Source organism: Passer domesticus, chromosome 8 (assembly GCF_036417665.1).
Source record: "Passer domesticus isolate bPasDom1 chromosome 8, bPasDom1.hap1, whole genome shotgun sequence".
NCBI lineage: Eukaryota > Metazoa > Chordata > Aves > Passeriformes > Passeridae > Passer > Passer domesticus.
This window is the reverse complement of record NC_087481.1, coordinates 2,640,203-2,664,626: the sequence shown is the minus strand read 5'-3', so window position 1 is coordinate 2,664,626 and position 24,424 is coordinate 2,640,203. Positions and strand designations below refer to the sequence as shown.

Here is a 24,424-nt window from a genome sequence, read left to right as displayed (position 1 = left end):
CAGTTTGTTTTGGTGCTTTTCATGAATTGATTGTACTCTTGATTTAGATGGAGATTTTAGAATTGATTTCAGATGTAGAAGAATCTGAAGTGAGCACAGAAACAAACTCCCTCTGTCAGCCCATTTTCATCTTCTAGATCACTTTCAAGATGTCCTTGGGGGTGTTGGAATGATGATCACACAGCTCTCCACTTCTGGCTGCAGGCTCTGGAGATTCTTTCTCTGCATTCAGTCAGGCTTGCATTCCCCAGGAGTTCTTGGTAGCCTGTCATGTTTTCTTAGGGTAGAACAGTAACAATGAAAACCTTACCAATGGCACAACTGCCCAGCCCACAAGGAAAAGAAAAGAAAAGAACAAGCTGTCAAGTTCTTCAAATATTTGTCCTGCTTTGCTGCAAGTGTGCTGCACACACAGTGTGGAAAGCTGCAGTTGGTGACACACCTTGTGACAGAAGCTGCACCTCGTTCTCCGGGAAAGGGTCTTGGAAAAAGCAAACAGGACTGAGGAGAAGATTCTGGAAAAACTGAAAGAGCTTTTAAGAAATTAAATGAAAATTGAAATAATTCAAGACGTTTTTCTCGATTTATTTTTATGCTCCCCTTTTCTATCTTGCACTAGTTGTCCATCCCATTAATTCCAAACAGATCTCACCTCTAAGATCCATGAGTTGGCAAGTTTTAGACATTTTAAGATACCATGACCTGCACACAGTTTGGCTTCCCCTGTTTTTCTTGGAAAGCAATGTTGGAGAGGTAAGTGCAGTGTTTGTGTCAGGTACAAATTCTGCATTCAGGGAATGCGCTCTGAGAGTGTTCGACCCTCAGCAGGGACAATGCACAGCAGGGACCGAGGGGATTCCTGAGGCACTGTGCAGGTGTCCAGACTCTGGCTCTTGGCTGAACTCGGCAAAGTTCCCGTGTTTGCAGAGGCTCAGGGGCTGCCCTCGGGGAACGTGGGGCTCGGGGCGGGGCGAGCGGGCAACGGACAAACGGACACGGGGACAAACGGCCCCGGAGCTTCAGTTGCAGCAGCGGCAGCGGCAGCAGCGGCAGCAGCAGCAGCAGCAGCGGCAGCGGCAGCGGCAGCGACAGACAAAACTTTAGATTCTCTTCTCCTCTCCCTCTCCCGCTGTCCCGCACCTCTCCCGCTCTCCCTTTCCCGGGTCTCCCCTCCTCTCCCCGCCTCCCTCTCCCCGTGCCCGGCCGGGCCATGCCCCCGGCCCGCCCCCGGCCCCGGGCGGGGCTGCCCCGTGCCCGCCCCCGGCCGTCCCACCGAGGTCTGGTCCCAGCCCGGCTCTGGCCGTGCTGGCGGTGGCGCTGCTGGGCGGGGATCAGTGCCTGGGGCTGGGGCGGCATCGCCGGCTTTTGGCTCCGCCTGGCCCGACCCCGGCCCCGGCCCCGGCCCCGGCCCCGACGCAGGGTCCAGTCCCGGCCCCGGCCCCGACTCCGACCCCGACCCCGAGCCCGGCCCCGACCCCGACCCCGGCCCCGGCCCCGGCTCCTCCCGGGGCCCGCGGAGGACACACGCGGCGCAGCCAATCCCGCCGCCTCCGCTGCGGCTTGCCCGGCCCGAGCTCCACCGCTCGGCAGCGCGGCCCCCGTCCCCGCGGCTCCCGGGTCGCGTTGCAGGGAGCGAACGCCGGGGGATGGCCGGGCCGGGGCGGGTGAGGGGCGCTCGGGGGCCGTTGCTGGCCCCGGGCCGAGCGCTGACAGCCGCGTCCCGCCCGCAGGGAAGGCGCAGCAGCGCCTGCAGGAGCGGTACCGGCTGGGGTCGCTGCTGGGGCGTGGAGGATTCGGCAGCGTCTGGTCGGGGACGCGGATCTCGGACGGCGCCCCGGTGAGCGGCGGGGCCGGCGGCGGGCGGAGGAGGAGGGGGCGCAGGAGGAGGAGGATGGGGCTGGGCAGGGCGGGCGTTGAGCTCAGCCCGCTGCTCCCCTTGTCTTGCAGGTCGCCATCAAAAAGGTGCCACGGAACCGCATCTGGCATTGGAGCGAGCTGGTGAGTGAGCCGGGACAGTGGGAGAAGCCGGGCCGTGCCGGGTGGGGATGATCCAAGCCCCGGCAGGGTGGAAGCCACCAGGACGTCTCGAGGGGGAGCGGGCGTGGGGCCATCGCAGGGCGCAGAGCATCCCGGGCTGGCTGAGGGGTTGCCCAGCCCTGGCACGGCATCGGCCCCACTGACGGCATCGTGCTCCTCCCGCAGCCCGACGGCACCAGCGCTCCCCTGGAGATTGTGCTGCAGGACAAAGTGTCCACTGGCTTCCCCGGTGTCATCCAGCTGCTGGAGTGGCTTGAGCTCCCCAGCGACATTGTGATGGTGCTGGAGCGGCCAGAGCAGTCTCAGGACCTCCTGCATTTCATTCGGGCACGGGGGTTCCTGCGCGAGGAGGTGGCGCGGCAGCTGTTCCGCCAGGTGCTGGAGGCCGTGCGGCACTGCACCAGCTGCGGGGTCCTGCACCGCGATATCAAACCAGAGAACATCCTGGTTGACCTGGCCACCGGGCAGGCCAAATTGATTGACTTTGGCTGTGGCACCTACCTGCAAGAGACAGCCTACACTCACTTTGCAGGTGAGCCTACACAGGGCTGTGCTCCCGCTCCTGGCATCTCACGGCCCAAGATCTCACAGCCCAAGCTGGGTGTGGCAGCGGGGATTCTCCCTTTTGCTGCCACTCAGGGGACTGAATCTGCAGCTAAGTTGCTTTAGAGCAAGGCTGGGTGGGGAGCCATCTTCCAGCCCTGCTGGCAGCCTTTGCCCACCACTGTGCCCAGGACTGGGGCTGGGCTGGGGCAGCCAGCCTGACAAAAACAGTCATGGGTGAGGGTAGCAGAGAGGGAGGTTGGAACCTGTGTCCCAGCCGGTTTGTGTGCAGGCAAGAGGAAGGGCTTGGACTGCTCCACCTGCCCTGTTTGTCTTGCCTTTATAATATGTTTGGGGCAATGCAGACAGGGAGAATGAGGGCATGGTTTTTCCCCAGCACGCAGTGGGTATTTCCTTTGCGTGTCATGGTCAGGCCTAGCCAGAGCTTCCACTGTCCCCTTCCCACACCAGTGGCTTCTTTTGCAATCCCAAGTTTGTACACCAGTCCCAGATGCTGGTGAGAGGACAGTGGTCACCCTGTGTGCCACTGATGCAGCCCCCGCCCGCCCAGGGATGCTGGGGCCAGGCTCTGGGAGCAGCAGCATCCCCCTGATGAACTCCATCTGTATTCCACAGGAACACCATTATACAGCCCCCCGGAATGGACCCGCTTTGGCTGGTACCATGGCGAGCCAGCTACCATCTGGTCCCTGGGCATCCTGCTGCACGAGATGGTCTGTGGGAAGATGCCTTTCAGGAGGGGCTGGAACTTCAGCTGGGGCCTGCTCTCACTGCCACAACGGCTCTCTCCAGGTGAATCCTCTTCTCTGGGCACAGGGGGAATACCAGTGCTGGGAGACAGCAGCGGGCTCGGGAGCATCCCGCTCTGGCAGCTGCTGAGGAGGTGGCACATGTCCTGCTCTCCCCCAAAACCAAGAATTGATGGGAAAGTTCAGGCCCAGCTCTGAGCGCATCCAGCATGGCCTGGGCATGGGAATAGTGGGGCAAAGCAGACAGGAGCCTTCTCCAGCTGACAGGCAGTTTCTGGTTTCTCTCCCCAGAGTGCCAAAATCTGATTGGGTGGTGTTTATCCATGCACCCCTTGGCCAGACCCTCATTAGAAGAGGTGTTCTGTCATCCTTGGATGCAGGATATTGATCTGCCCTAGAAGAAGGGAGAGAGCCACAGGCACACTGTGCTGCAGAGCCCTGGTAAGTTACAGCTGCACACATGCCTTGGCAATGAGAAGCAAAGAAAGCCAGCCCGTGTCACTGCACCAGGGTCATGGGATGGGAACACGCAGCCCTTGTGCTGGAGCTGAGCTGCTCTGCCCAGCCCTGGTGGCTGCCATCCAAGAAGGTTTTGCTTGTCCTGGTTCCCTGACAGCTGGGGCCCTGGGCAGAGCCCTGACAGCCTGGTCTCACCCCAGGGAAGGAGAAGGAGCCCCCAGAGAAGCTGTACCGCGTGGGGCTGCTGCTGCAGGAGACAGCGAGGATGAAATCAAGGACGACATGAAGGATGACAACCTCTTCCTCAACCTGGCCACCAGCAGTTGAAGGTGATGCACTTTGATTGTGGCACCTTCTTCAAAGGCAAACTCCACAGGGAATTTGCAGATGAGTCCACACCTGGGGAAATGCTCCCAGATTTGGGCATTGCCCAGCCTGGCTGGGAAGCAAAGGTTCCCCTTTTGCTGAGGCAGATGCAGCTGATCCTTCAGTCGGCTGCCCAGCTGCTTTTGGCAGGGCTCGTGGGATGGGCTGGGGTGGGTATGAAATGGGAGTGGGCTCCTGGTCCTGCCAACAGCCCCCAGCACCCACCGTGCCCCGGGCTGGGGCTGGGGCTGGGGCTGGGGCAGCCAGCCCAACACAAACAAACCCCCATGGTGGGAGCAGAGGTGGGACTCCAGAATCCGTGCACAGGTGCTTTGCTGTGCAGGCAAGGAAGGGCTTGGGCAGCTCCACTGCCCTTGTTTGCTTTGGGATCACAGTTATTGTGGGGGACAGTGCAGGGGGAAGGGAGAAAACCTGGGCTTTGCTCACACATGGCTGGGTTTTTCCCTGGCTTGCAGGGCTTGGGCCTTCCTCAATCCCCTCACAGACATATGATTTTTACCTTTGTTCTTTTTTTCCCTTTTTGTCTGTAATCTATTTTCAACAATTTGTTGTTTGTTTTTCTAGAGGAAGCATTCTGGTTGGTCCAGTCTGGATCAGGAAGTTCTTGGGAGCAGCTGTGGCGTGGATGGGCCGTGCCCTTGGAGCAGGCTGAGGACATCGTCTGGGACCAGCTTTTCTTCCAGCCATGGATGGCATGAGGTGGGTCCCCATCTGCTTGGCAGGGTGGGATCAGAGCTTTTGGGAGATGGCAGCGAGCACAGGAGCATCCTGCTCTGGGCAGCTGCTGAGCAGGTGGATGTGCCATGGCTGGCTGCAGGCTGGGCACATGTCCTGCCCTCCTGCCCTGCTCCCAAAGGCAGCACTGATGGGCAGCTCTGGGCACTGCTCTGGGCACAGCCAGCATGGCCTGGACACCACGGGCAGCTGGGACAAGGGGACAGGAGCCTTCAGCTGACGGGCAGTTTCTGCTTTCTCTCCTTGCAGCCGGGCTCTGCGGATGCTGAGGCTGCTCTGGGCTCTGCCAGGGCTCTGCTGGAGCTCAGCACGGGGCCGGAATCAGCCAAAGAAGAAATGGTGTCACCTGCAGCACAGACTTGCTTGAGCATTTTGGCAACACAGCTCAAGTTTGCAGAGTGACACCTCCCAAAAATTAAACTTGTTCAATACCTTCTGAAATCAAATCAATCTGGGATGACTCCAAATGACATTTTTCAGCTTGCTCAAGATGTAGCTCAGCCCTTCTCTGAACAGGTCTCTCCCCCACCTGCCTTTTACTTCTCAACTGCTCCCTTTTTTCCCCCAGTGAATTCCCAGCCCGTTGCTGTCTCCATCACTTGCTGGCCTTCCTTGTTGCCCCTGACCACAAGAGGGCTGAGCCCCAGGTTTAGGGACTCATGCTGTCACTGGCTGAGGAGCAGCAATGTCTCAGAGGTCCAGTGGCATTTTAGTGTCATTCAGAGCCACTCTCCAGCCCTCAGCTCTCCTCACTGCTGAGTTCCCACTCCCTTTTCCTTGTCCTTGCAGCAGGATGAGCTCTGTGAATCCCCTTGAGCCTCCCCACTCTTCCCAGCCAATGCACCCACCTCAGTGAGGCTGAAGCTGAAGCTTCTCTGTCTCCTCTGGCACTCCAGTCCAGTCCCCTGTGTGGGGAGCCCCAGCCCCAGAGCACAGCACACAGCAGTGCAGTCCGGGCTGGAGCAGCTGCCCTGCAGCCCTGGCTTGACTGTTTGTGGCAGCTGAATGCTCCCTGTTTCCAGCTGTCCCTGCAGGATGGCCCCAGGGCAGAGCCCAGCCGGGCTCCCACTGCAGCCCCTGGAGCTTGGGGCAGACAGTGCTCCCAGAGCTGAGGTTCATGGGGAGCACCCGGAGCTGTGCCTCGCACTCAGTGCTGGCAAGTGTTGTGTTCTCATCTCCTGCAGCCTGAGGGGAAAACAACCTGTGCTACCAGGCCAGCACTGTCCCTCTGGGCAGAGACAAGGCTGAAGGGCTTTCCCATTCCAGAGGATCCTGCACTGAGCCTTGGCAGGGCCTGGCAGGGCTGGAGCCGGGTCTGGCCTGCTGTCCGGGACTTGCTGCCCACCAACCGCCCCCACCCACCAAGCTCCATCCTCCAGAGACAGAAGGGTCTGTGTGTGCCAGGGGCTCCTGGATGTATCTGTATCCATGGACAGAAGGATCTGTGTGTGCCAGGGCTCTTGGATGTCTCTGAATCCATGGACAGAAGGCTCTGTGTGTGCCAGGGGCTCTTGGATGTCTCTGTACCCAGGGACAGAAGGCTCTGTGTGTGCCAGGGGCTCTTGGATGTCTCTGTATCCAGGGACAGAAGGGTCTGTGTGTGCCGGAGTTTCCATAATATCTCTGTACCCATGGGTATGGGATGAACATGGACAGTGAAAGTGTCAGTCACGTTGCTTGCACACTCCTTCCTTTTTGTACAAGACACATCCATGCATACCCCCACATATTGGTATATTAATAGGATAGGAGTGGATAGAGACTTCGCACAGAACTCTAACTTTGGCATAACTCACTCTTTAGCCAGAGACCAGGGGATTTTTTTCCCCAGCTCTGTGTGAGAAGGTGTCCAAGAGCTGAAGGAGCAGCATTCAGAAGCAGTTTCAGGATTTCTAGGCAGGAAGTGGAGCTCACAACCATCCATATAACTTGCCATATTCATCGGGATGGGCTGCTGCTTCTTTAGGAATATGGCCCAATGCAGACATGAGACTTGGAAAAATCCCAGCTCTCTGTGGGTTTGTGCAAAAGGGGGAGCAGCAGAAACACTTTGTGCCTGCCTGGGAGCACAAGGTCCAAGGAGCTTTGGTGGCAGAGGGTGACCTGGGCTGGTGGCAGGCGAAGTTCCATTCCATGACATTCTCAGAGTGGCACATGACAAAGGTCCAAGTACCCCCAACCCCACTGATGAAGTCCTTGGAGTGCTGCACATCCTCTAGGAAAAGCTGCTGTCAGACAATCTATTGGGATTTATAACTTTCATTTGCAATACTTTAAATCCAAATTTCAAACTGCAATATTTTTACATACAAGACACAGTAATGCATAAATGCATGGTAGATCTTTCAATTTCCTATTGATTCAATCACAATTTAGAATAACATAATATTGCAAACAAAACCCTGAATGTTTTAAAAAAGGGATGCTGAGGTCAGTAAGATGAATCCATGCCATCAGAACATTTACAGAGTAACTGATTTCTCCTCTTAGAAAGATCAGTTACCTCTTAATCCAAAATTACTGAAGATTTTCACTACACATTTGTTTTTTGTTTTTATCTTTCATATTTTTTCTTTTCTTTTTTGTCCAGTGTTTTTAACAGAGAACTCGTCCTACAAAAGGAATGTACAGCAAAATGAGAAACATTTCTGATAAACAATGAAAATGTAAGCTCCTCCTCTGTTTTCTTTTCTCTGGATACCCTGAAGAAAAAAATCTAGCAGATATGAGCAGAGGTGTGAAGTGTTTCATTTGGACTGTGCTGGAGTTCAGCACTGCTGACATCCTGATCCAGTCAAGAGCTGCAGAATTCTTTTGCACATCTTGAACCCTGTGTTTGCAGGCACAGCACCTGCAGTGCTGATGCACCAATGCACACGAATAACTCTGTTATTCCCTCTCAGAATTTGGGCTCTGCCCCAGCACGAGGTGCTGCAGCCCTTTGCTCCTGGTTCCCATGTGGAGCAGCTCCCTTCCTGCTGGCTGAGCTGCTCAGGCAGAGCCCGGCAGCTCCTGGCCCTGCAGGGCTGAGGCTTTTCCCCACTGCTGGGCACAGACTAATGGAGCAGCACTGCTGAACACAGGGGCACACAGAGGGACCAGGAGCAGCTGCCTTTGGCCACCTGAGGCTCCAAGGCCCAAACTCTGAGCAGCCAGGGCTGGAAGAGACTCGCAGGCTCCCTGTTGGCTGTGCTGCCCCACTTGTGCCTGGCCCAGCTTTGATTGGGGCAGAGGGAGAACAAGGGGCAGCTCCCTCCCAGCCCAGTCCAGGGACCCCTCCAGCCCCAGGGCTTGGGGCACTGTCAGCACCTGCTGCTCCAGCCACCACTCCTGCTGGCCCTGACAGCAACACCCAAACTGGGACTGATCCCGAGGGAGCAGCAGCAGGGCCTGGATCTGATCCCTGACTCTGGGCCAGGGCTGGACAAATAGCCCCACAGCAGCAGCAGCAGCAGCAGCAGCAGCAGCACATGGAGACTTTCAATGTCGCCTTGACTTTTTAAGATTTTCTAAGTGTTCTGATGTTTGCATTCTCGTACCAAACTTTCTCACACACTTTCTGTAAACAACTTATTGTTTTGCATTCTTTTATGGAGGAGGAGAAACATGATGGACTGTATGTTTGTCCTTGGAGAGGTGGCACTTTCACCCTCCAATCCACTGTCATATTTTGAAATCTATAAATGTTGGATTGAAAAAATAAACTTGCCCTCTTTCCTGCCTTGAGAGCAACAGCGTCTCTGCATCGTGTTGTCTTGTGTCCTATAGTGACATTTCAGCACAGCCCCTGCCACTCTTCCCTCCTGTGTGCAGCAGTGTCACAGCAGCCTGAGGCACCTGGGAGGCCCCAGTGCCAGCAGGGACTTGAGATGGCAGCCCTGGGCTCCTGGAGGTTGTGCAAGGAACGGAGCTGGGGACTCCCTGTCCATGGGGAGCTTCCAGATGGAAGAGGCTGCTGTGCCCAGGCAGCTCCAAGGCCACAGAAAGGAGGGTCTCAACAACTGGATCTGAGCCAGTCCCACAGTCCTGGGCAGCAGCCATTGAGCCCTGGGGGAAGAGAGGGCACAGCAAGAGGGACAAAACCAGGCAAGGTCAGAGACTGGAGAGAGTCAAGACATGAGAGCAGGAACAGCTGCTCCATTGCACTCTTGGAGAAAGCTCCTGGCTGGTTCAAAGTGCTGAAAGGCTTGAAGGGCAGAGAGGAGGCCACAGCAAACAATGCTCCTGTTTCCACACTCTCCACTCTGCGTGTCCCAGAAGGAATTGGATGAAATGTGTTCTTCTCTCCAAGTCGTCTCGTTCAGCATGAGCAGCTTAGCACCAGGAGCTGAAGGAGCTGAAGCCTCAGGCCACAAGAGCTGAGCAAGAGGAGACTTTCTGAGCAAATGAGTGCTGCTAACATGGACCTAGCTGAATTCAGCAGATAGAATCACAGAATCCTTTCTGTTGGAAAAGACCTCTGAGCTCACCCAGTCGAGCTGGTCACACAGCAGTGTCAAGCCCAGCACTAAACCACGTCCCTGAGGTGCCAAGGCCTGGACAACAGCCCTGAGTGAGGCCTGAACAGCAGGCCCTGAGCCAAAGGTGGCCTCTGGATGAACCTTCCAACCAAAGGTTATCTTTGTATCTGCTCACTGATGAAATATGCATGGTCATTAGCACTGTGATAGGTGTAGCCACTCATTAGTGACACATGTATTGATCTTTCTGTATTTGCAAGCCAGACAAGGCCATGAAATCTGACATCTGGCCTTGTTTGGGGCTGAAGGATCAAAGTCACCTCCCTTGGTTCCTCCTGAGGCCCTGGCCAGGCTTTGGGAGGGACCCAAGAGGAGGCTGAAACCAGATGTTCCCGCACTAGAAGTGCTGTCAGTTTGTTCATCCAGCACTGTCAGAGCTGGGCCCTCTCACAGCGAGGTTGGAGCCTCACCTGTGGCTGGAGACAGCTGCAGGAATTCCCAGTGTCCAGGAGTGGCTCTGCAGCCCTTGGCTGGGACAGCTTCCCCCAGCTGCTGTGTGGATCTGGGGGATGGTGAAGCCTGAGGGTAAATGATGCTAGATCTTTCTTAATCACTGCTGCAATCATTGGTGCTGATGGTTGGGTACATTGCTGAGCTGCTCCTTTTGTGATTCTTTGCTGCTTTGAGCTGCAGTAAATGACACTGATTCCTTCAGTTGGAGTCTGTGTCTTTGGTGCTGATCCTGCCCACTGGTAAAAGAAAACTGGCAGAGTCTGGCCAGATCACAGCAAAATGACTCTTGTTAAATGTAAATGTGAGGAATCAGTGCCATGAGAAATTCCCAGATGGGAAGCCCTTCCCTGGAGTTGGCTGGCTCTGGAGTGGGCTGAGGTCGCAGCACTGTGTGAGCAGTGGGGCAGTTGGTTAAAAGAATCTGAACTCCTGGATGTCTTAAAATGTATCCAAAAATTGCATACAGAAAAGGGAAAGAACTTGTGGGCTTGGACAGACAAAGATGAATTAGTTAACAGTACATTGGAAATAGCACCTTCAGAAGGAGCAATTCTTGTTGGAATGCTCCCACATGGAGCAACAGAAGAAGGTTTTAATCTTGAGCTCGGATGCATTTGTGCAAGTGAAATATTAATATCATAAATAACTATGTACATATTTATAGTATAATAAGACCTTAATATATATATTGATATATATATATTTTATATGTATGTCTATACCTATCTAGCTATATCTATATTTCTATATCAATATCTATACCAATGTATAAAATAGTAATAATGTGAAATAGTGCTGACAATCCTAATTTGGTAGCTTTGGCTGCTCAGGGATGTAACACTAAACACTCTACAGAAAAGGATTGGCCAGGACCCTAATGTCAGAGGTAAACTTTGTGAGATTGTATACAATGAAAAAAGGAGGAGGGGATGAAATTGTCTATTTTTACAGGGTTTGCTGATACTGTGATGCAGAGTGCTTTGTCTGTTACTGTGAAAAATACCGTGATTAAGACTGCAGGGTTTTTCATGTACCAGACTATCCTCAAGCTGCAGGATTGGTGGAACGGGTGAAGGGGTTGTTAAAAGAGCAGTTGAACAAATGAGGAGATGGGAACCTGTCCCCATGGAGAACCCATCTCCCAGATGTGCTCCATACCCTTAACAATGGCCCACTGGGGAAATGGAAACCCCTGGGTGTGCACGGCTGCACCCAATTTGCACCTACAACCATGGGCAGTGAGGCTTGGACTGCCTGGGAAATTGCTCTGGGTGTGATGGCCCCTGGCAGGGCCAGCCCAAAGGCTGCAGGGCTGGACCTTCATGCATTGGAATTAATTAGGATACATCAGAAGCAAATGAGAGCTATCAATACTGAGACAGGAATTCAGATTCCTCCAGGACACTTTGGTTTGGTAACTGCTCGCTTGGAGCTTGGCCTTGAAAAGTGTTCATGTCATGGCAGGAGGAAAGGAGGAATTGATGTAGAATATAAAGGAGAAATTACAGTAATTCTGTTAAACAATTGTCAATAAGATTGGATTAGTCAAGCCCATGACAGGGTAGCACAATTATTAATGTTGCAATTTTAAGCACGATTGTGAAAAATGGAGATCCACCTCCAGTCATTACCATTTGTGGAGATAAAGGGTTTGGATCCAGCAGTCCTAATAAAGGAGCCAGAGTGTGGGCCCGGAGGCCAAAAGGCCCTCCTGAGGCAGCTGAAGGAACAGCTCTGGGGAAAGACAGCATTGAATCTTGAAACCTGAGCAGGAACAATGGGAATATGTCCCTGCAGCCAAGTATTCTGTGTGAGAACAAATAGATATTACAGGATACTGTTTTACACATCCTGCCAGACCTAATCTCCCTGTTTGCCCCAATGGCCCCTTTGGAAAATGCTCTGATCCACAGGGCTCACTGAGAAGGCTGCTGTGACACTGAGGGACTTGCACACAAATTCCAACCAGGAGCCTGGGTGCCCTCAGGGACTGGGACCCAGCCCCCTTCCAGCCAAAGGAGAAAGGGCCCCACTAAGCCTTGTTAGCCACAGACAACATGGTAAAGCTGAACAGCAAAGGACCTTGGAGCCATTGTTCTGGAGTTAAAAAGGCTCCAGCTCCATGGACAACAGAATTACTGTTCCTAACTCAAATGAGCAAATGAGATTGAGAAAAAAGAATGAAGAACAGTGTCACTAAAGTACTATTGATGTCTGTAAGTTGTACCTTGATAGTCAGCCAGAATCTTTGTTTGCCACAAACACCTCCAGTGTTTCACCAAGGGATTAGTCATCAAAATTTAATGATTAGTTCTGCAAATTTCAAGATCAGGGTAGCCAAAGTACTCCATGTCAGTAATTGCTGGGTATGTTCTCAGCTGAAGTTGGGAGGAATGGGGTTCCCTTGGAGGGCCCACCCTGTGGGGTGGCCAGAACTCAGTCCATGGGCTCTGACTCGTAACTGTCAATGAAGGGACAGTTCAAGAAAACACAGGAATACAATGATCCGTTTGACAGAACTCACTAAGATTTCCCTTCAGGAGAACCGAAGCCTGTTCTAGTTACAGAGGCCACAGTGTGAGAGGATTTCTGTGCTTTACCATCACTCCCAATGTCAGTAGAACTTGGGCTGCTGGAGCTGGTTCTGTGTAAGTGTTACACCACTCCTGGCTGCAGGGCCACCATTTAGGGTCTTTCAGGAACAACCACAAGGAAGACCTGGAGCCCAGAGAACATTTTCCTCCCAAGGAGTGCCTTGGGTTTCAGAAAGCAAAATATTCTGGTTCATCCTGTGCCCCATGTGTGCTGCCCTGTCCTGTGGAGTTGACATGAATAAGCTGAAAGGATTATTGGAAGTAGCAAATGATGCTGTTAAAACGTCCAGTAGCACATCCTATGGGCTCCAACAAACACAAATGGGGACTCCACAGAACCACATGGCCTTGGATTATCTGCTTGCTGGCCAAGGAGGAGCCTGGGCTTTCATGGCACAGGAATGTTGCACTGCTGTCAGTGATGGGTTTGAAGGCCAACAGTCAGCAATCACCTTGAGAGAAGGAGCAGGAGAAGAGTGGCAGAAAGAAGAAAATTCTTCTTGGTGGGATTGGCTTCATGGCTACCAAAGGAGGCTGCTGTGAAATGCATTTGTGGCAGTGTCTGTCATCATTGCAGTGTGTGCACTTGGTGTGCACTCTGACATTCTATGTTCGAGTTGTTGTGACACTTTGTGATGGGAAGTGGAATATTGAGACTTGTCTTAAAAGAGACAGTCTCAAGAAAAGAGAGGCATTTGATATAGAAGAGAGAATAGTAGCAACTCTTTAGGCATGTTTGAAAAGGAATGTGAATAGCTCTGAGTAATGAAATTTAACAACACTTAATTGAAGCACAAGGGGAGATGCCTTTATGCCTAATATCTAAACCTAAACTGTGCTATTGAAAGAATGGTTATGAAGCTTGTAGTTCATTGTAGGTCTCAGGGCCCATCCAAGTAGCAAGGCCTGAACAGGCCTGGAGGCAAAGTTCATCTCTAGATGAACCTTCCAACCAAATGTTATATTTGTATCCACTCCCTAACAAAGCATTATGAACAGTGAATGTGTTCCTTGATAAGACATGGATTTCTATTTCTGTATTCAGAAACCAGACAAGGCCTCCTCTGGCCTTGTTTGGGGCTGAAGGATCAAAATCAACTCCCTTGATTCCTCCTGGGGCCCTGGCCAGGCTTTGGGAGAAACCAATCAGGAGAATTAAACCAGATGTTCCCACACTAGCAGTGATGTCAGTTTGTTTGTTTAACAGTGTAAAAGCTGTGTCCTCTCACAGTGGGCTTGGAGGCTCCTTGCCTGCAAAGGTGGAGGCACCTGCAGGAATTCCCAGTGTCTGGGAGTGGCTCTGCAGTCCTTGGCTTCCCCAGCTGATGTGTGGATCTGGGTGATGGTAAAGTCTGAGGGTAACTGGTGATGGACCTTTCTTTAATCACTGCAGGCAATCTTTGTTAGTAATGACTGGATGGATTGCTGAGCTTCTTTTGTAATTCTTTGCTAATGATTATGTGCTTTGCTAAGCTTATCCTTTTGTAATTCTTTGCAGCTGTGCATTATATAAATTACAGGATTCCTTAAGTTGGTGTCTGTGTCTTTGGTACTGACACTGCCCGCTGGTGAAACAGGGCCCCCTCTTGCCTAAGAGTTACCTGGGAAGGCAAAAACCCCCACTCCAACATTCCCCCCGTGTTCCTTGTTCCCCCCACTTCATACACTGAGCATGATGTCCTGTGGTCTGGGGAATCCCCAGGGTCAGTTGGGGTCACCTGTCCTGGCTGTGTCCCCTGCCAAGCTCCCCCACAGCCCAGCCCCTGCCCAGGGTGGCTGGAGGAGGGGCAGGACAGGCCTTGGCTCTGTTGCAGCTCAGCAAGAACAAAACCATCTCTGCGTGCTCAGCCCTGTGCTCAGCACCCGGCCCAGCCGTGTCTCAGTGCCAGTGTCTGTGCCCTCAGTCCCTGCCAGGGCTTTCCATGGCAGCTGCCAGGACAGGTGACCCAGGTGTCACCACCAGTGAGGGCTGCCATGGAAACAGTGCCAGCACTGCCCCTTTCTGTCTGGCTGACCTGGCCTTTGGCCCTGGCAGTGCCCTTTGCTGCTGGTTCCTGGTGCCTGAGCGGCCAGCGCGGCACAGGGCAGGTGGCCATGGCACAAACCCCCAGCCAGGGATCCCCTCTGGCTCTGGGCAGTGACACCAGCCCTGAGCAATGGGCTGGCGCACTGGGGTCGGTGCAGTGTCCATCCAACAGTGTCTTGTAATGGCCCAGTGCAGACTGGGATGATGATCCACACTCCCAGCTGGCCCAGGGCAGGTCTGCAGTGCCCTTCCCCACAGCCTGTCTGCACAGAAGCACTTGCTGGGTGCTCTGCATTTCCCTTCCCTCACTCTTGGGTCTCTCCCACACCTCCCAACTCGGAGCTTTCAGCTGCAAGGAGTTCAAAGCTGGTCTGTCCGTCAGGAATTGGTCTAATTCTGCCCTGAACAAACTCTGGATTTGTGTTTATTGCAGAACTTCCTGTGTGTCTAAAATATTCCTTGCAGGGTTCTGCCTTAGGGAAGGGGGAACCTCCTTGGTGGCAGCTTGGGCTTGGCACACACTTGTGGAGGATGTCTGTTTTCAATGGGGAAACTCAGGAGTTTTAGATTGCTTCAAAATACAATAGAAGATGACCCCTCTTTGGCTGTGTGCAGCCAGTTCTCTGAGCAAAGCAGGTCCCAGGTGACTGAGGAGTGACAGGATGGGCTTGGGGAATGTGGAGCAAGGTTGTCCACGCTGCGTCAGAGCTCAAGGCACGGCTTCTCTGAGCAGGCCAGTCAATCTCACAAGAGACCCAGGATCAATTTCAATCAGTGAATGCTGCAATCACCTCTTCTGTAAAGAGAAAAATGCACCTATTAAAATAGCAATTTGGATTTTATGGAAGTTTTTAAAATATTTCTCCATAATTCGACAAAAAGAACCACTTAATGAACTGCCCCAGAGCAGAGGGAAATCAAGGCAGAGCCATGGTTGGCCAGGACTTTCCTGTTCCTAATGAGCCCCATGGTGCATTTGGAGCTGAGGCCTGGAACCTCAGGGCCTGAGAGGAGATTGCACAAACCTTTCCAGGAGTCAAAGTCAGACAAAAAATCCGAAGTGTCTCAAAGCATGAATGGGTCTTACTGAGGTCCACCCCCAACACAGGCTCCTCATGGACTCCTTGGAGGAGAGAATTGGAAGCCAGGATGGCACAAAAAACCTCTCAGAGACTCAGTGTGAGAAAGGAAATTCAAAAGTACCCTTAAAAACCTTGAGTATCTCAAAGTATTAATGAGACCCGCTGAGTGTCCATACAGAGCTTTCAATGGACTTGTTAAAGCAAATAATTGGGACCATGCTTGCACAAACCTCTCCCAGAGTCTGTATCAAAAGGGAAACACCAAGTACCTTAAAATAACTAAAGTATCTTGAAGCATTAATGAGCCCCACTGAGTGTTGTTACTGACAAAGCCTCTCCAGGGACTAATTACAGCAGATAATTGGAGGCCATGATTGCACAAATCTCTCAGAGAGTCCAAGGCAAAAGCAAAACCCAAAGTCCTTTGAAAAACCTGCAGTCCCTGGAAGCATTCAGGAGCCCCCACAGCCATTGCTGAGCAAGGCTCCCCAGGGACTTCTTCCAGCAGATCCTTGAGGCCACTGGGATGTGGGCTAGGGGGGGATGCTGAGGGCAGGACAAGGGGCTGACAGTGCCCAGCCTGGCTGGGGCTGTGCCAGGAGGCCCCAGGGCCTCAGGACAAGGTGTCTCCTCCCAGCCCTTGGTGGCACAGACCCTGCTGCTGTGCCCCAGGGCACCAAGACTTGGCTTCTCTTTGTCCCCACCTGTCATCAGTGCCTCCAGTTCTCTGCTCTGCCTGGGGCCTGGGGACACTTTCTCAGTTGTGTCCCTCAGTGGGACCCATTAAAAGTCCAAGAAACTTTGGAGTGTGATTCTGACTTGGAGTTCTGGAGAGGTTTCTTCAGCTGCCTCTCAGGGACTGATGTTCAGGGCCTGAGCACAAAGCCCCAGAGGGTCATTAAAGTCCTGCTGCTGTGTCTGTGCTGCTGAGCTAGGCTGGGCTCCTGGCACAGAGACAGCTCCTGGCAACCAAGAAGAGCTTCAAAAGCACATTTCTCTTGATGAGCAGCTCTTCTGCAAGCCCAGCAGGGCTGGGGCACTGCCTGCAGCCTCCCCAGGCACAGCCCAGAGAGCTTCAATCAGTCAGGGCTGGGAAGGTGCTGAGAAGTGCCTGGGGCAGAATCACTGCCAGCCCTTGGCACAGGAACCTCTGGCTGCAGGACAATGCAGCTGCAGCTCCTGGAGTGATCTCCTAAAGCTGAAACATCCCAATGCCTGCAGACTCTGTGAGTACATTCTCTGATTTTCTCTTGTGCAGAGCAGCCAGGGGTGCCCAGGGCTGTCTTGCAGAGCAGGCTCCTGCAGCCCAGGGCGCTGTGCTGGGGCAGGGACTCTGCTGCCTGCCAGGGACAGCTCTCAGCTGGCCCGGGGAGCTGCTCCCAGCACTGGGGAGAAGCTGTGGGGGGAAGGAGCCACCCTGAGCAGGGCAGGTGCTGCTGCTGAGAGGGGCTGGGTGGGGCAGGGCTGCTCCCAGCTCCAGAGCAGCCTGGGCACAGCTCCGGGGGACACTGCCCAAGGAAGGTAAGCCTGACGTTGCTGGAAAGCTCAGGAGCTTTCCTTTTCCTGCTTGGAGAAGGATGGGAAAGTTGGGGTAAGGACAAAAATATTTTTTATTTTGATACATTTTCATATATTCATAGCTCTGAAAATTACTATTATATAGTTTTAAAATTATAATCCTTACATAACTTTATTGAACTCTTTATTAAGTCAATTAAACAACTATTACATACTTCTTTAACTATAATCCATAATTAACTCTAGTACATTTCCTTACCTTTCTCCTAGAATTTAGAACAATAAGCTGACTGTATAAATACATTCCTGATACTGTATAGTCTTATTATCAGGAAGAGGACCTACTAGAAGAACATTTTGGTTTTTGACCAGAATGTGAGCAGTCACAACAAAAAGTGATGGCAAAGAAACCCTTGGACCAACTCCTATGAGTTGAGCAACTGTGTGTAACTGGGGAAACAGAATCTCCTATTGGATGTTTCTGTTAAACATCCTAATTAATCCACCTTAATGAACTGTTGAAATCAGTTGTGCCCAATCCCCACTTGGACACCTGAAATCTTCCAATAAATGTCTGTTTTTTTCCTTTACTGTTCTAAACACCTTTGCAAGAGTTTTTTTTCTCTTCTGATTAGAGACAACAGGGGAATGAGAGAAGGAGACCAGGAATTGTAATCCCAGAATCACAAAACATTCTGAGTTGAATGGGACACACAGGATCATCAAAGCAGTGTTTGAACATTTACAGAGACTCCGGAACTGTAACTTTGGCAGGTCAGTCTCTCTGCTGGGAGCCTCCCAAACGGCCCTCAGCCCTGGACAGCAGCAGCATCACCTCTGCAGGGCCCAGCAGGGCTCTCCTGAGCTGCCCTTGCCCACCTGCACACACAGCCTGCCCCAGCCAGGACCCTGCACACAGGCAGGTTTCTGTAGGGCCGGGGCCAGGGCACACAGGGTGGGATGGGCTCTGTGAGCGCTGGCAGGGACAAGGCTCCTCTCAGGAGGGAATGTCCAAGCCCAGGGAGATGCTCAGGGAAGGAGAGGGGGCTGAACAGAGCAGTGCTGGGGCAGGAGGGCACTGTTGGTGTGTGGGAGGTGCCGGGCACAGCTGGGCACAGGGAGCACTGTCCTGAGTGCCTGGCTGTCTCTGCCCTGCCCTCTCAGGCACAGCACCACAACATCTTCTCTTGTTTCTGCCTTGCCCTGATATTGTCACTGTTATCTGCTGCTCTCAGGGAGGCTCTGGCATTTGCAGCAGCTGAGTCAGGCACTGCCCTTGGCATTCCTGCTAGACAGGGCTGTCCATGGGAATGGGGTGTCCAAGCTTCCCTGGGACCTGTGGGGCTGTGGGCAAAGCAGTCCATGGGAAAGGGGAATGAGCTGAGCCCCCTCCCTGAGATCCCATCATGGGCACAGCCAGGGATCTCCTTGCTGTGCCTTTCCAAGCTCTGAGCTGCCCTCCTGGGTGCAAATCTGTGCCAGAGCCTCTGGCAGTTCCCTGAATGTCCCATGGGGAAGGGCAGAGCTGCCACAGCTGAGGAAATGCTGCTGGGTTTGCCAAGGGAGCCGTGAGTGTCCTTGGCACAAGGGGGTGCTGAGACCTTGCCCAGAGATGTTTAGGGAGGCTGAAACATTCAGAGATCCCTCTGCTCTGGGCAGGGTCTGGTTTATCCCAGGCTGACCCAGGATTGTGACTGTGCTCTGATTGCAGCCAAAGGTGCAAAGCCAGGGCAGTTGGGAACAAGCCCATCCAGCCCCTCACCTTCCCTCAGCCTCTCCCATCCCTCAGTGGCAAACTCTGAGTGCAACAGAAATGCTGGGGATTTCTGACCTCAGAGAGCCAGGAATCATGTGTGGGTAGGAAAACAATTCCTTATAGCAACTCCTGATATCTATTTCCTTTATAACTGTGATCGCAGATGCAACCAAGCCTTTCTGCATTAGGAGAGATTTCCCTGATAAATCCTGAATATCCAGCCTTGTCCATCTGCCACATGGCCACAAACTGAGGGCAGTGGGGCAGGGAAGGCTCCTCCAGAGCCCCCACACACAGCCCTGGCTGTTCCTGGCACACTCAGCCAGCACAACTGGAGCTCAGGCAGGGACGTGGGGGAAGGTTTTCCCTGAGCAGGAACAAGGGTGTGTGAGTCCCAGCAGGACAGGCTAAAGGGGATGGTCCAGGACTGGCTCGGAGCAGCCTCTCCTGACTTGGCACTGTCCTTTCTCCATGAACAGGTCCCCATGTGCAGCACCAGCAAATGTCCAACAGCAGCTCCATCAGCCACTTCCTGCTGCTGGCATTGGCAGACACACGGCAGCTGCAGCTCCTGCACTTCTGCCTCTTGCTGGGCATCTCCCTGGCTGCCCTCCTGGGCAACGGCCTCATCATCAGCGCCGTAGCCTGCGGCCACCACCTGCACACGCCCATGTTCTTCTTCCTGCTCAACCTGGCCCTCAGCGACCTGGGCTCCATCTGCACCACTGTCCCCAAAGCCATGCACAATTCCCTCTGGCACACCAGGAACATCTCCTACACAGGATGTGTTGCTCAGCTCTTTTTCTTTCTGTTCTTCATCTCAGCAGAGCTTTCCCTCCTGACCATCATGTGCTACGACCGCTACGTGTCCATCTGCAAACCCCTGCACTACGGGACCCTCCTGGGCAGCAGAGCTTGTGCCCACATGGCAGCAGCTGCCTGGGCCAGTGCCTTTCTCTATTCACTGCTGCACACAGCCAATACATTTTCCCTGCCCCTGTGCCATGGCAATGCCCTGGGCCAGTTCTTCTGTGAAGTCCCCCAGATCCTCAAGCTCTCCTGCTCCAAATCCTATCTCAGGGAACTTGGGCTCATTGTGTTTTCAGTCTCCTTAGCAATTGGCTGTTTTGTGTTCATTGTTTTCTCCTATATGCAGATCTTCAAGGCTGTGCTGAGGATCCCCTCTGAACAGGGACGGCACAAAGCCTTTTCCACCTGCCTCCCTCACCTGGCTGTGGTCTCTCTGTTTATCAGCACTGCAGCATTTGCTCACCTGAAACCCCCCTCCATCTCCTCCCCATCCCTGGATCTCTCAGTCTCTGTTCTGTACTCAGTGGTGACTCCAGCACTGAACCCCCTCATCTACAGCCTGAGGAACCAGGAGCTCCAGGATGCCCTGCAGAAAATGATGACCATATCTTTTCAGGGACAATAAAGTCCGTCTTTTCTGCTCCAGAACATTCAGAATGTCACTCCTTACAATCTTGGCCTTTATTTTTTTATTTGTCAATTTTTTCATTGGGACCTTTTTTTATTCTTTTTTCCTGTGTTTAATTTTTTTTTTATACAATATTGTAGTACTACTCTGAGTATTTCTCCATGAACATCTACTTTTCTTTTGTAACACAAAGACTTTCAGGAGGCTTGTTCCCTGTGCATTTGAATAAAAACCAGTGGCTGTCCTGAGCTGTGTCTCCAAGGCATTTCCTCAGCCCTTCTCTGGCTCTGCAGGGGCAGTGCCTATGAGCAGAGGTGGAGGGAAGGGGCTCCCAGCACAGCAGCATGGCCAGGGACGATGGCCCTGCCTCTTTCCACATCTGCTCTGCCCAACTCCACACTCCCCTTCCCAGCCCTGCTGTGAGGGCAAGGCTGGAGTGCTCTGGCAGCTTGGTCACTGTCCTGCTGCGTGTCCGTGCTGTGCCCTCAGGCAGGGACAGGCCATGGGCACTGCTGGGACACAGCTGGGCTCCAGCACAGCAGCTCCACCAGCAAAGGGCATCTCCTGAGCACAGGGCAGGAAGGCTTTGCTCCCCTCCAGAGTCACTCTCAGGACTCTCAAGAGGCTCCTTGTGTTCCTTGTTCTCCCAGGGCTCAGTGGGATGAGATCAGGGTCTCACTGGGGCCGTCCGGGGACTCAGGTCTGGGTCAGGTTTTGCTTGTGGGTGGCCAGTGCCCATCAGATGGGGAATGGTCTGTGCTGAACCTTCCTGGGGCTCTGCAGCTTGTGCCAGGGCTGATGGCAGGGGAAGGTTTGTCTGGAGGGCCTTGGGAGCTGCCAGGAGAACACAGGGGACCTGCAGGGACAGTGTGTGCCAGGGAGCAGCAGGGAGTGGAGCTCACTGGGCACAGGCCTGGCCAGGCTGGGGTCACCCCGAGACCAAGGACTGAATGTCTGCTGTGAGCCAGGAGAGCTCTGCAGCCCAGGGACACAGCAGGCCCAGGGAAAGGAGTCTGGGCACTGCCTGGTCTGAGCCTCAGGGAACTCCCCCAGGAGGATCCAGGGCAGCCCCAAGCCCCTCTGGCAGCCCTGGCACAAGGCAGGCACCTCTGAGCCCCCTCCATGCCCCGCAGAGCCTGTGTGGGAGGGGGTGAGTGCAGGGGGCACCATCAGCTGCCTCTGTGTGCCAGGCTGAGCAGCAGAGCCCAGCAGAGGCAGCCCAGGGCCCCGGGCAGCACAGCCCCCGTGCTCTGCAGAGCAGCAGCCCCAGCTCGGGGCTCTGGGCAGCAGGGCAGGGGCTGCAGCAACGGCTGCTGGGGCCAGCCCAGACGTGTTCCCCTGGGAAAGGCTCTGGGGTCAGCTGGCATGGGCCAGGAGCAGAGCAGCAGCCCGTGGGTGTGCAGAGGAGCCCTGGCAAGAGGCTGGCCTGTCCCTGGGCCAGCAGGAGCTGCCTGAGGAGCCCCGGGGCCAACCCTGCTGCTGGGCCGGGCAGCGGGGCTGGCCCTGGGGCTGCAGGAGCTGCCCGAGCTGAGCATTTGCTGAGCATTCCAGACCCAGAGTGGCTGTCCCTGACCTCCAGTGCCTGCAGTTCCTGCAGTTCTGTGGAGCCCACAGGGTCAGTTTTGCCAGTGGGCAGGGTCAGCACCAAAGACACAGACACCAACTGAAGGAATAGTCTAATTTATATAATGTAAATTCCGAAATTACAAAAGGAGCAGCTCAGCAATGCACTCAACTATCACCACCAAAGATTGCAGCAGTGATTAAGAAAGATGCAGAACCTGGTCCCCTCAGGCTTCACCATCCCCCAGATCCACACAGCAGCTGGGGGAAGCTGTCCCAGCCAAGGGCTGCAGAGCCACTCCTGGACACTGGGAATTCCTGCAGGTGCCTCCAGCCACAGGTGAGGCTCCAACCTCGCTGGGAGAGGGCCCAGTTCTGACAGTGCTGAATGAACAAACTGACAGCACTTCTAGTGTGGGAACATCTGGTTTCATCCTCCTCTTGGGTTCCTCCCAAAGCCTGGCCAGGGCCCAAGGAGGAACCAAAGGAGGTGACTTTGATCCTTCAGCCCCCGAACAAGGCCAGATGGGGCCTTGTCTGTTTTTTAAATACAGAAAGGTAAATCCATGTTTCACCAATGAACACATACAGAGATCATATTCCTCATAGTGATACATTAATGAGTAGATACAAATATAAGATTTGGTGGCAAAGTTTATCTAGAGCTGAACTTTGGCTCAGGGCCTGTTGTTCAGGCCTCAGTCAGGGCCTGGTGCTGAGGCCTCAGGACTTCAATTTGTCCTTTAACCTGTAGAGGAACTACAATTCATAACAATTCTTTCAATAACACAGTTTAGATTTAGGTATTAGTCATAAAGGCATTGCCTCTTGTTCTTTATTTAAGTGCTGTTCAGTACTCAGAGCTATAATTCACATTCCTTTTAGAACAGCCCTAATTAATTGCTATTCCCTGTTATTTTATCAAATGTCCCTTTTTTCTTGAGACTGTGTCTCTTTTTAGACATGTCTCACTACTCCATTTCCAGCACAGTGTCACAACAACATGGAATCATAACACACCAAGTGTTCACACTGCAGTGATGACAGTGACTGCCACAAATGCATTACACAGCAGCCTCCAATTTGGCAGCCATGAAGCCAATGCCACCAAGAAAAATGTTCTTCTTGCTGGCACTCTTCTACTGCTTTTCCTGTCAAGGTGATTCCTGACTGCTGGCTTTCAAACCCATCAGATAGCAGTGCAACATTCCTGTCCCATGAGAGCCCAGGTTCCTCCCTGGCCAGCAAGCAGATAATCCCAGGCTGTGTGGTTCTGTAGAGCCCCATTTGTGTTTGTTGGAGCTCCTGGGATGTGCGATTGGACATTTTAAGTGTATCATTTGCTATTTCTTCTAATAATCTAATATTTCTTCTAATAATCATTACTGTAATATCCGCAGGACAGGGCAGTGGACATGAGGCACAGGGTGAACCAGAATCTTTGGTTTTCTGAGATCAAAAGCACTCCTTGGGTGGAAAATGTTCTCTTGGCCCCAACTCTTCCTTGTGGTTCTTGCTGATGGACCCTCATGGGAGGCATCAGCATTGCCTGGAAACAGGACCCAAACCATCCTTTAGGAAGCTGTTTATGGGCAGTCTCCATACACGCAGCAGCTCCCATTCCCAGTACCAAAGGTCTGATTTCCTATTTCCCACTGGGGGGTGCTGATGGATCCAGGGCTCCTCCCTGGGCCCTCCAAGGGAACCCCATTCCTCCCAACATCATCTAAGAACATTTACAGCAATTAGTTACATTGAGTATTTTGGCTACTTTAACCTTTACATTCTCATAAGAATTTAATGACGAATCCTTGGGGAAACTGTAGAGGTGTTCGTGGCAAACAAAGATTCTGGCTGACTCTCAAGATACAATTTACAGACATCAGCAGTACTTCAGTGACACGGTTAATCATTCTTTTTCCTCAGTCTCATTTGGGTTAGAAACAATAATTCTGTTGTCCATGGAGCTGGCACTGTGTTAATTCCAGAATAATGCCCCCAAGTCCTTTGCTGTTCAGCTTTAGCACGGTGTCTGTGGCTAACAAGGCTTGGTGGGGCCCTTTCCCCTTTGGCTGGAAGGGGGCTGGATCCCAGTCCATGAGGGGCACCCAGGCTCCTGGATGGAATTTGTGTGCAAGTCCCTCAGTGTCACAGCAGCCTCCACATGGAGCCCTGTGGATCAGAGCATTTTCCAAAGGGGTCATTGGGGCAAACAGGGAGATTTGGTCTGGCAGGATGTGTAAAATAGTATCCTGTAATATCTCCTTGTTCTCACACTTGGCTGCAGGGACACATTCCCATTGTTCCTGCCCAGGTTTCAGGATTCAAACAGTGCTGTCTTTCCCCAGAGCTGTTCCTTCAGCTGCCTCTGGACGACCTTTTGGCCTATGGAGCCACACTCTTGCTCCTTTATTAGGACTGGTGGATCCAAACCCTTTATCTACACCAACAGCAGTGATTTGAGACGGATGTCCTTTTTTCCAATTGTTTTAAAAACTGACAATATCAGTAATAGTGCTACTCTGTAGTTGAATAATCCAATC

At 53.0% G+C, this 24,424-nt stretch overlaps 2 protein-coding genes and 1 pseudogene across 2 annotated transcripts; 2 read left to right on the top strand and 1 right to left on the bottom strand.

Annotated features, from left to right (window-relative positions):
* Positions 1-24,424, bottom strand: part of LOC135306051 (zinc finger protein 271-like) — a 366,476-nt pseudogene that overhangs the window by 67,127 nt on the left and 274,925 nt on the right.
* Positions 798-3,868, top strand: LOC135305947 (serine/threonine-protein kinase pim-1-like). Its single transcript, XM_064429524.1, has 6 exons — positions 798-810; positions 1,731-1,837; positions 1,948-1,998; positions 2,203-2,569; positions 3,217-3,393; positions 3,642-3,868. Exons 1-6 carry the CDS (start codon positions 798-800, stop codon positions 3,746-3,748), a joined length of 822 nt encoding a protein of 273 aa, XP_064285594.1. The 3' UTR covers positions 3,749-3,868.
* Positions 19,584-20,397, top strand: LOC135305691 (olfactory receptor 14J1-like; the record flags this gene model as incomplete). The annotated part of the gene is made up of 1 exon (XM_064429442.1): positions 19,584-20,397. A coding segment is annotated over one exon (732 nt), but the record flags the coding sequence as incomplete, so codon positions are not given.